Raw genomic sequence first — 12,397 nt, 5'->3', positions numbered from 1 at the left:
TTTAGCAAAGGGATTTGTCTTGAAAAGATTGCAGCCAGAACTATCTGACTGTATAAAAGCCTTTTGGGATATGATTTGGATAAAGTATCTCAAATAAGCTTTCAGTTTGCAGTCTGGGAGTCAGGCCGTTTTAATTATGTAGCAGTTGAAGAGTATCAGTTAACAAAGGGTGGAACAATTCATGGAAATATTGCAACAGTTCCTCTCCTGCATAGTAAAATGTGGGGAAAAAAAATAGAATATCCCTGTAAGTACATCATTGTCCAGTTTAGACTCTGAAAGGCGTATGGAGGTGTTAAAATGCTATGTCATGTTTTGTGGCTAAATGTTTTGGGATTGTCTCAGCTTCAGATGTCTGGGGGTGATCTGATAAACCAGAAGTTGAGAACACAGTGCTCACCAGGAACACTGGTCCCCTAAGGCTTGTCAGCATGGAGACTCAGGACTGCTGCTTGCTGAGGAAAAGCTGGGTCTTGCTCTTGCTTCTGGGTAGCTGAAGTTGGCCATCTAATACAAAATGTTTAGAAAGTCAAGCTGAATGTGCAGTCAGCATTCTTCTGTGGTAAATGTGTATCTTCAGTGCTTATTTGAATGTGTGGCTATGTCATTAACTGGAAAGTGAAGAAAAGCTATCTTCATCTAGCACTGTCTCACACTGGTATATAAACCTCCCCACCCTCTCTTTTAATATTTTAATTTTTATTTTATTTTTTATTCTAGTGATAGTTGCAATACTACTGGTCATTTAACAGCTATCTGAGGATCTGTATTTATTGCTACTGCTTGATACTGCCAGTGACAGTATAATTCCCATCCATTTTGTAGGTACTGTTTGCAGACTACAGCCTTCAGAAGTATGAATTTATTGCTGAAATGGTTTCATCAGGACAAAGAGCCATGCCCAAGTGAAGCATGTGCTTCACACTGTGTGCCAGGCATTGTCTGACTGTTTGCTCTGCCTCCACGCTTGCTGGAGAGCTGAGCGTCTGGTTGTATGCCCGCTGACAGAGACAGTCTCTGGTACATCTTGGATGTGTAAGAAATACGGCATTTTAAGTTTTCGCTCCTTCACCTTGGTATCCCATTCAGGCTGTTCCTCTCTCACTTGAGGAGCTATTGCTTTGTCTCCCTGTATCTGCAGGAAAGACAAGGATGAGAGAAAGGCCTTTTCTAGCCTGGATGAGCAGGCTTCAGCCTGTTCAGACCATGTGCTTCTGGGTGATCAGGACAAGAAAACAGAGGCTGCTGGCATCTCTGTGTATCAAGTGCTGTGACTGCATTCATCTCCACAGGAGGATGGAAATAAACTTGTGCCCACAGTCTGGATAATTTCCTCAACAACAATAATAATAATAATAATAGTGTGAGTGCAAGAATTAGGTGAATTTTAAGTGCCTGTGAAATGAAGGGCTATTTGGCTAGAATTAGGCAGTTGCATTAGAAACTTCTTCAAAGTTTCTCCTGTACTCTTCAGATGTTCATCGCTTGTGTGTTTTTCCATTTCTTAGGGTAGCCCTCATGTCCCAAATACTGTTGCCTGAAAGACTAGCATGAGATTTAGTGTGGGATAATGGGTTGCTTGACATTTTCACTCTATTTTGATACGTTTCTAGGTCTGAAAAAACATGGCTGATCCAAAGCCTGAGAAAAGCGAACTCTCCTGTCTATATTATGCTGTAGTTTGGTGCCAGAGCATTGTTTCTGGGATGCGAACCTGAGTCAGTGGTACCCTCTGAATACCTCAGAAGCAGGGGTGCTGTAGGGAGGGATGGGTTGTTCAGTGTCTGCCTGGAGCAATGAGGATGGATCCCTACTTAGAAGCTAGGGACATTACTATGAGAGATGATTTGAAACAAGGTTTGAAGTAAGGGGAAAAGGAAAGCTTTTGGAAGAGGATGGGGGGAGTGACGTATGTATGTTGTCGTTTCCTAGGGCAATTTTTTATAATGCTTTTGTTACTCAAGAATTTTCTCTGCAAGCAAAGTTCATGAATCATTTTCTCCTTGTAAGTACTGGTAGAGAAAGCAAAAAACCATTCCTTTTCCAATGGCTTTTTGTTATTTTTTAGCAAGTTCTTAGTTTCTTCCATGTAGTGTCTCCTCTTCCCTGCCCCTCCCTTCTTCCCCTTCCCCTTGCATCAGTATTATAGCTAGTAGTTTACCAGCACTTATGGATGGGCTTATTCCTGCTGAGCATTTTGCCACCTGCTTTTTGTATGCTGTAGCTTTATCCGAGCAGGCGTTGAAGTGCTGTGCGGGGTGTCTCTGGGTGTGTATCCCCTCCATTAGCACAGACAGCTGTGCTATTCCTGTTTTAACTCACGGAATAGCGCTGTCCAATTTCAATCCTTCCTCACTCTTCTCTGCTTCATCCTTCAGCCCTGTGAGTGGATAACTCTTACATCACGAGTATGTACGTGCCACTTAGGATGAGAATCCATTGTAAAGTGTCTTCTGCCATTTACTTGGTTTGTCTGTTACTGGCTGGATGAGTAACTTGCCTGGTCTGCTGGCTGGGAGTTCTCTTGCAGGTATAAGCAAAAATTTCTGAGAGGGAGCTGTTATCAAAGCTTTTAGGCATTTAACTTTAGTTATGGAAAAGGAAGAGTCATTAGCAAAGTCAAGCTCTTCATCTGAGTTCATCAAATCCATGCTGGAGTTTTATCGTGAGTGTGTGAAGTTGGGTGGGCAGATCTCCAGGAACTTTTCTAACCAGACTTGCTTAGAGCTGCTGGACAAATATTTGAAGGCATTATCTGCAAGAGTTAACTTGCGAAAACTTGCCTCCTGATCTCCTACTGGAGTGAGCAGGAGGAACTTACACCACTAGCAGTGTTAAGTTTGGCCAGTTATCTCCCCACCCTGGTTGCTTTTTGGAAGCAATGAAGCTGGGGGGGTGGGGAAATCCAAATCCTTAGTCATTACATTTCAGTTTTTCCACTGATGTGACATCATTGAATATAACATAGAAACAAGTTGTCAAAATAAAGGGGAGGTGGCGGGGAGGATGGGAACTGTGCTGCTTGATTGAAAACATCCACTGCTGTTTCGGAGAGACGGTAGCTGGGTTTGCTTTGCTTGGAGGCCTGGTATGGTGCTTGTGTTGGGATGCATCTCTGTGCCTGCAGCAAGGAGTTGTTCTGTGTCAATAATACATTGTGCTTCCTTTGGAGAGCCTCTGATCCTCCCCAGGCACCCCTGCAAGCTCTTCAGCCCTGGTTCCCTTTGGTGCTCCTCCTCTGAACAGGGCTGCACCTCCTCAAAGAGCTTTTTGCCTCTGCGTCCACGAGGCCCGGGTTTGCTAGCAGGTTTTCTTGTTTTTATTCTTGTGATGCGGGTGCACATCTCAGCATGCGCTCGAGGTCTTTAAAACAGAAGGGAGACAACCAGGAATTAGTGTGGTGTGTGCACACTTTAAGAAAAAAGAAAAAAAAAAAGAAAAAAAAATAAAAGAAAAAATAAAGAGGCTGCTGGGATTTTAAACAGGCTAACCCCTGTGTTTCTGTTTAGGTGGTGCTCTTTAGTGGAACTGAGCAAACACAACTTCAGTGAGAGTTTTTAGTGCTGACCTTGTTACAGTTTGAAACCCTTTCAAGGCATTATCCTTCTAAGCAAGTTTTTCTACCAAAAGCAAGCAAAAAACATTCAAGTGGAGCCCTGTGATGGTACTTATACTGATTCCTCAGCTGTGGCTTTTCTTACCACCTAGAGTATGTCTCTGGTTACTTTTTGTGAACTTGTGAATGAGCTTTCCATCAGAATGCAAATGCTGCAAATGGAAGTGAGGTCAGTTTGAATTATGCAAATTATGAATGTTCACAGAGACTTTTCTGCCAAGTTTCATAACATCTTTAAATAAATTCTTCAAAGTAGTGAAATTTTGATGGAGAAATTATTGGAGGGGATAGAATTGGCAGCTGTGCTAATTTAGAGAGATTAAGATTTTCATTGATTAAAAAAAAAAAGCCACCACAAAACCAAATAAAACCACAACAAAACCCAGCAAAGGCTGCATGCTGAAATTTGGTACAGAAGACCACAGTCCAGGAATGTGTTACATTTACACTGATTGTTTATAAAATTCTGGCTTTAAAAAAGTTTACATTTATGAGGAGTATATTATCTGGTATAAGTCATTTAGGACTTAAAATATACATAAAAGCCAAAGCAATAATTTGGCAAGCACCCTACATATGTAAACAAATCAGCACAGGAGCTGGTGCTGGCTGTCATTTATGAAGATTATCAACTAATTAAGCCATTTATAGTGAGCCAATCTCATGGTATTCCCATTATTGCCTTGAGAGCAGCTGAAATCAGTCCAGGCTGTGGTCTGTGATGAGTGAAAGGACCTCACAACCAGTGTTTCCCTTGTCTGTAGAGAGCAGCAGAACAAGCATTTGTGCTTCTGTTGCAGTTTCATTGCGTTGTTGCACTTAGCAACAGGAAAGGTGTACACAGCTTGGATTATTCAGACACTGTACAACTACTTCAGGTAACAAATAAGTTTTCTTTTGGACACAGATACATCTAGTCACAAACCAGCTGATTGTGTTAAGCTACCTGTCCTGTAGAACAGCAGGAAATGGAGATACAGTTCATTAGTCTCTGGGTATGCGTTCTATAAACTGCCAGGGATGCGTAACATCTAAGAGGGTAATACTGAGTGCAAGGCATCGACCTCTATTTAAGGTCTAAATGCTAAGATGACTGCAAATCGTCAGGAAATGCCTCATCCTGCTTGACATTTGCATGGTTTATGTTGTTCTAGAAGGAAAACAAAGCTTGAGGCTGCTGCTGTTGTTTGTGTTTTTGACTTTTCTGTTAGAAACAGTTTAAGCATCTCTTTTTTTTCCTTTTTTTTTTTTAATTAATTGTGCATGTCTAGATGTATTTTTACACATGATTTCCTATGGGAAAGGATGGGCTGGGGAGCATAGGGATGTGAAACCTGGGAGTACGTCAGTAATTGAATTTAGTTTTGTACAGCCACAGGAAACTTAGTGATTGATTGAGGACCCACAAGGGTTGACCTTTCTTCAAGCACACATGCCCCGGGGGCAACAGGATTTATTGATAGGTGGCTAGAAAATAACTATTGTTCACTGACATCCTTTGTTTTCTTCTTCTTCCTTTTTAAAACAGGTTTGAATTATAACTTGACTGCTGATGTGGCAAAGAAGGAAAAGAGCCAGCAACCCAGAGTTTACTTTGTGACTTCTGGAGAGACACTGGGGCAGATCACAGAGAAGTTACAACTGTCATACATGCAGGAAAAGTGTGAGCATTACCTGGCATATGTCAAGGTCAGTTCATTCCTGTCCCTGCTTACATTGGCTTCACTGCAATTCTACTTCTTTTTTTTCTTTAAATATATATTCAACCAATTAAAGGATGCTGCTTGGTTTCAGATGTTGTTTTCCTGACAGGTGAACAAAGTTTTTTGGTTGGAAGCTCTGAATTTCTTGCTTGGCAGGATTTGTCAGTCTGAGCACCATCAAGCCTTTACGACTTGGTGCCTGGAATATGTGTTTATGTCTGATCAGGTGCATTTGTGAGGGATTTCTTTCTTCTTTTGGCTTGGTTTGTTGGTACACTTGTTATACTCAAAATAAAGAGCCAAAGTTTTGTTTTGGCAAGAGCACCAGGTTTAGTGTTTGGTTTTGTGTACTGTCTGCACAAAGGGCTGGTGATGGTCTGTGGGAATGTCAGGATAATGTGGGGTCCATCCTGAAGGATCCTGGGTTTGAAGAGCACCCTGGGTTTCCTCTGGGCTTGAAAACAGCAGTGGGATAACTTAATTTCACATGTGTCATGGTCCTAGGGATACAGAAAGTGCTTTCCACACATACTGGGTCATAGAGAGGGTCTCTTCTTTCTGTGAGAAACAATTTGTCCAGGCTCTACTAGGACTGTAATTACCTTTGCTTGGCAGCTGTTGTTGAAGAAATGTCACCCAGGTGCCATTCTGTTTGCAAAGTAAGCGTAATAGTTTTCTTTTCCACTGAGAAATGTATAGAATGGCTTTGAAAATTATATAGGAAGGAGATTTATTTTTTTTAAACTGTGTATGTATTACAAGCACTAATCTGTATCGCCAGTCTGGAGCGCAGTATGAGGCAATATGGTTGTGTGAGTTGCATATCCTCTTTACTGAAGGATGTATTCCCGTAGTATGACCTAAGTTTGGTGGATATCACTTGGAACTGTCTTGTTTTGAGAATCCAGCAGGTTCAGACATCCCTAAATGCATAAACTTTCCCAGGAAGCTTCTTTGTACCTAAAAAACTGTGAGAACTGGAGATAAAATTAATCCTTTGACTTTATCAACATTTTGTGCCTGGCTGTTGAGAGAAAATAACATAAATAAAGGGCCACCAAGGAGGAAGTGATGTCCTGTTAATTTGTGTGGACTAGATATCTCCCATGTTTTTTTGTTTCTGGAATAAGCTCGTAAAATAAAATGTAGATGTATGAGATTGCCATTACTTAGGAAACGTGGTGGTGAGTTTACGAATTCTGGTCTTTCTCAAATAAGCACATCTGGTTAGGCTTTAATGTATTGAGTTCAGCATGTCCCTTTCTATCTTAACCCAATAATGATTTCTTTCACATTAGTCCTGTTGTAGGTTTTGCGTACTGTTCAGAATTTGTGGAAAGGGAAACATATACCCAGGAAGCTATTTATTGTAGCATTTCTAACTGATGTTGGGAATGTGAAGGTAACCACTATTTTTCTGGTGAATTCCTGGGAAATGTGACTTTTATAGGCAAGAGGAGCATTTAAACATGTTTAAAAATACCAACAACTTAACGCAAAACAGCTGGTTAACAAATAAGGCTACTGACTTTCTATATGATATAAGCAACTATTTGTCACAGTTGGAAGAATAGCAGGAAGTGTTGTTTGTTCATGTAAGGGAGAATGTGAAGCAGTGGAGAAAGATAATCCCTTTGCTTTCATGGGAAAGGTGATATGATCCACAAGGCTACATGACATTAGAAACATCAAAGAGAGCCCTGCAGACTCTGGAAGAGTGGAAATGGGGTCATGATCTTTCGCTGCTATCCTGAAGTAACAGCTAGTAAAATAAAAACCGTGAAAAACAAAAAAAATCCTCCCAAAACTCCAACCGGAAATCTCCTTGATTGCATAGTTTTGTGACAGAATGGGTGACAAAAGATGTGGGCTTGAAATACATGAAGTATTTCACATAGGCTTTCCTCCTTCTTTTTTATTTTACTGTATGCCTCATGAATTCACCTCCATGGCTATTTGGGTTGTTCGCAGTCGCATCCTTAATCTGCTTTATTTTTGTTCATCTGTTTTATTATTATTCATTTGAATCCTTGGTGACAAATAGTTTCACTTGGTCACATGAGGATGTCAGTTCTGGACTATCTGTGATCAAGGATAGAGAAGCTGTTTGGACTTGTGTGTGTCCTGCTAGCTTCACAAACCGTACTAAATAAAGAAAGTGTACAGTCCAAAGTGCATACAGCAGAGCTCTATAGGTTGTTAGTTAAATAAAAGCCTGTGCCAGGCCTTTCTGGATGACATTGTCTTACCAATCTGTACTTGTAGCATGTTGGAGGCATGAAACAGAGGGACTGAGAAAAGTTGTGGAAAATTTAGACCTACATGAGCTTGCTGCAATTTCTTGTGACAGGATTGCTCTCAGGAAACCCAGTGAAACTGAGAACTGAAAGAGCTGCCGGCTGCAAATGAGCTGACAGGGATAATAATTAGATTGTTCTGTAATTGATAAGTCTCAATTTTTTGAGCTTGACCTCTTTGCTGTTTGTGCTCCCTTCTCAGGACAGGAACTACTGTTCTTATTGCTGCTAATGAATTTGAATACTGAAGTCTGTCTTTCCTCACAACTGTGTGGCTGATATGGCCTCAAGTTGCATGAAGGGAGGTTTAGATGGGATATTGGGTTGGATATTAGGAAAAAATTCTTCACAAAAGGGGTTGTCAGGTATTGGAACAGGCTGCCCAGGGAAGTGGTGGAGTCACCATCCCTGGAGGTGTTTAAAAGGTGTTTAGACAAGGTTCTTAGGGACATAGTTTAGTGCTAGAGTTAGTTTAGGTAATGGTTGGACTCAATGATCCCGAGGTTATCTTCCAAGTGAAATTATTCTATGAGATAAATGGATCTTGGAAAGTTTGTAGGATATGTGTAGATCATAACTTGATCCTGTACAAGGCAAGGTACTGAATTACAGTTCCAGTTGCTAGAATTATGGTAATTAATGAGAAAATGTGTTTTTCTGGTTGAGAATGAAATGGAAATGCTTTGTTTGGTTTTGCTGTGGGTATGAAGAAGTAGAGAAGCAGTTTTCTCATTATTTTTTCTTTCTTTTTATCTTCTCTCTACTGGAATCAGTTTGATGTTTTATTTTTTAAGAAACATTAATTGTTTAGTATACCTAGACAGCAGTTTCAATACTCACAGTGCCTTCAGTGTCATCTGCAAAAGCTGCATTTGTTTTAATTTAAACCACCTTTGGAGGTTTGCCTGATACATTCCGTAGAAAATGGGCAGCTGATGCAAGTGGCTTTTAGTTGAGAAGTTGAGGAGCTTTACCGGTTCTCTTGTGTGAGCGCATCGCTGATCCCCACTGTCCCTCAGGAGGTGCTTTCCTGCTGGACAGTTCCTCCTCTGGCAGCTGGGGTTGATCGTGCTGCCGCTACAGACCTTCTCTCCTTCAGAGGGGATGTAACTGCTAACAGCAGATAAATGCATCACATGGTAAATGTCCAGCTGTTTTGTGGGAGGAAAACTAGGCTAAAGTGGCTAAAGTTTTAATCTGATTAGCTTTTTTTTTTAAGGGTTTGTTTTTTGGTTTTTTTTGTAGAAGGCATGACATCAATATGAGAAAATTGAATGTCGTACTGAGAGGAGAAGACGAAATTGCAGAATGGGGTAGAAACAAAAAAGATTAAGAAAATAATGGGCTTGGAGGCTTTACAAGTGTCTCCTTAATTTTAATATCTGGGCCTGCTGCTGAAATACAGAGTTTTCTCTTGGGAACTGCGCTCATTTGATGGTGCTCGGAAGATATGAGCTGTGTGTTTAAGACATGCTGTGATCAGGGCACCGTTATTTCACCTTTCCAGTAACTGCCCTAGTTGTTTTCTGCTTATGTGGGCTCCCCAAATATTTAGGATAGATTTACCTGTGGATAGGACAAGATGATTTGATGCAGACAGCAAAGCACATTGTGCCTTCACATTTATGTGGGGTCAAATCTCATCTTCCTTGATTTGTCACAAAGGTGTAATGGTGATGGTGGTCAAAGCCCTTGTACGATTCCCACATTTATTAAAGAAGCACAGTCTGGTTTCTTACCCCACCATGAGCCAGGTAGTGGGCCTCCTATTGCTACCAGTCTCTGCTCTCTGTGTGCAGAGTGAAAGGTTTGTAATAACTCCAAACATCATCAGCAGTCCTGGCACATGAATAAACCAGACACAGCATTTATATTTTCAAGAGATGCTTATCTTGGTGACTGTCTGGTTGTTTTAAGCAGTCTCATGTTGCTCATCGTATTAATGGTTGATGGATCCGGCCATAGCTCATGAGGAGGATGGGGCCAAGAAGCAACAGAGGAAAAGTGAAACCAAAGGCCCTTCATTGTGGCATATAGGTGAGGAGCTAATGCTGCGTTTGTACAGGCAGATTTGGAATAAAATGCCGCTCTTGCAACAGAAATTGCACAGCTATGATTTGTTCACTGCTGAATTCTGTAGCCAGAAGTTTGCCTTTTTGTGAGTATATTTCTGGACTTTGTCTGCAGTGCATCACTGTTACTTCAGGTCTCTGAAGATACTCTGGGGTGCTGATCTTGCACAACTTCATCTCTAGTGCTTGCCAGTTTTAGTCACGGTCTGTGATTGTTTCTATCTATATAGCTGTTTGATCTCATCTGAGGGGGATGCATTTATTAAAGTCTTTTATTCTTAATTCATAGTAATCTGGTTTTTTTTCCTAGAGTCTGGGTAGCAAAGCACTCAGTCTGTCACATGTGATGTGGAGATGGTATCGTGAGATGGTATCATTTTGATCATTTGCACAAAGCACTTTCTTCTGAAAGATGTCTGTCTGTGAATTAGCATCTCTGTGTTAAGGTTTGGCTGGTGGTGTAACAGGATACTGTAAGGCAGCCAGAGACACTCAAGAGCTTGTTCTGAAGTGTGTGTGTTTGTGGGGTTTTTGTTTTGTTTTTTAAATGGGATAGGTTTCTCCCATACTGTCAACAGGGAGCCTTTCGGAGGGAGGTGTTATTGGCAGAGCTTGCTTCTGAAGCACTCAAATTAGGCTTGGTGGCTACAGGCTGAGCCTGGTTGCTTACGTTTAGTGAGGATATTCCTGGGACACTGGTGCTGCAAGTGATGGGCCAGGTATTGGACATGGGTGGCGACCACTGCTTGGAGGAGGAGGTGAAAACTGGTCCCTCAGCAAGTGCAGCTCCTATTGGTAGTGACCTATCTGGTCCTGCTCACCTCTCCCTGGGAGAGGAGAGAAATCAGAGCAAGTCAGGGGGATAATACTTGAACCAGAGATTGCTTTTGCAGCAGCAACAGCTATGAAAACTTAGTTGCTGTTATCCAGAATTTCACAGGGTTTGGACCACTGGGCAAACAAAGGCAATGGTGACCTGTACCAGCCTGCAGCAGGAAGTTTATCATCACTTCAAGAAAGGTGAAAGCTGCTGTGTAGTTTTGCCAGGAATGATCACTGCAGTGAGCGAGGTTCAAGACCAAGAGCAGAGTTGATATCTTTGCATTTGTTCCTTTTTGTTGTTTTATTAATTTTTTTGTTTGTTTGTTTTCTTTTCCCTTTGCTGAGACAACTGGAGAAACTGTCAAGCTGAGCCAGAAGCAGTCAGATCATATGTTCAGTCTTAAAGGACTGTGGGATAAGTTGGGTGATCATGAAGCACAGAGGTTTATTTACAGAAGAATACTTTCCGGAACAATTGTGTTTTTCAAAACTGTGCAAAGTGTGCTCATAATCTATTAGCACAGCCTGCCTTCTCTCCAGCAGAGCAAAATAAATACCATCTTAGCAAAATAAATCTAGTGTTTTCTGTTGCCTTACTCTGTTGTGAAATGTTCAACCCTCTCCTTTTGGATAAACTCTGTCTGGTGCTGGGTAGAGCTGATGTCTCACCTTGAAAAATAAGCCAGGGAGAAGAAAAGCTGCATTTTTTCCTGAGTAGCTCATATGGGCAAAGGAAAAACAGTTGTTAGCTGCATAACTCTGAGTTCCTTTTCATTGCCTCATAAGTACAGGGATTTAGACGTACCAGAAAGAGTATTAAGAATTGGTGGGACGCCTGACATCTTTGAGCTGAACATTAACTGTGTCAAGATTTAAATACTGTTAATGACCATGGAGTGACGTTTGGCTTTTCCAAAGGTTTTTGCAAGGTTCATCATGAGCAAGTAAGATTGTCTGTTAAGGGTTGAGCTTATACTCAAGTTTGAAACTGTTCTGCACAATGTGTCTAGAATGAAGCTGCCAACTATACCTGGCACTAGCATCCTTTCGGGGGGATGAATGCTGCAAGTGGTGAAGTGCTGTAAGACTTGCTAGTGCTGGCAATGCAGCTACATGGGAGAGCAAATTACAGTAGATACTGGGCTATTAACTGTTTGGGGGCTTTTTCCTGGGCAGTGTTGCTAGTAGGGCTGTTTGGTAACCCAAAAGGTCTTTTGTCCTTAGTCCAGTGGGAGACTTTCAGCTGTGAGATGAAGGCAGAGGTTTTGTCCAGATGCTCTTCCTCTGCCGATCTTCCCAGGTTTTTAAAGAAAACACTTTTTTTTTTCCCCCTTTACCTTCACACTGATAAGAAGTTATAAGTGGGTGGCACATGTCTCCTTTCTGGTTGGAGAGTATCTTTGAGTGTTTTCTGCTCTGTATGGAGCTTGTCCATTATAAAAACAAGGAAACAAACAAAAACCCATCCTATTTCAAGTTTTAGCAAAGTAACTAATGTTACTTTAGATCGCTATTGCTCTTTGACTTTTGCCAGCATGTATCAAAAGGCCAAGTTTATGGCCCAGGCAGAAACTTGGTTGCTCTGATGGAGCTGCTATCAGACAAAGTGCCTGGGTAATCACATTCATGAATCCAAGTAGAGAGATTTTATGCTTCCTAAATGAAATATAATCTTGGATGAGGCTCAAAGTCAGCAGACTTACAGCACGGTGGGTGCTGAAACTCTGCTTTGCCTGACTTGTATTTCTTTTTACCTGCCTTTTTTAAACTGTAGTGTTCCCTGCTAAACCCTAAAGGGATCTAAATCTTGAGCCCTTTCATAAACTTGTCCCTTTGATATATTCTGTAATGGGAAATAAATATGATTTCTTTTTCAAGTAGAGTCTC

The 12,397-nt window shown here is 41.2% G+C and overlaps 1 protein-coding gene across 1 annotated transcript in view; it reads left to right on the top strand.

The window, feature by feature from the left end:
• Nucleotides 1-12,397, top strand: part of ITGA9 (integrin subunit alpha 9) — a gene marked incomplete at both ends in the record, with an annotated part of 220,912 nt that overhangs the window by 47,202 nt on the left and 161,313 nt on the right. Inside the window, one exon of the mRNA XM_080364271.1 lies at nucleotides 5,145-5,305. Within this exon, the coding sequence (XP_080220397.1) occupies nucleotides 5,145-5,305 (161 nt within the window). The remainder of the gene's footprint in view (nucleotides 1-5,144; nucleotides 5,306-12,397) is intronic.

The sequence above is a fragment of the Nesoenas mayeri genome (assembly GCF_963082525.1).
Source record: "Nesoenas mayeri genome assembly, chromosome: 2".
NCBI classification, from domain to species: Eukaryota; Metazoa; Chordata; class Aves; order Columbiformes; family Columbidae; genus Nesoenas; species Nesoenas mayeri.
The sequence above is the reverse complement of the archived record's forward strand: the minus strand, read 5'-3'. Positions and strand labels throughout refer to the sequence as shown.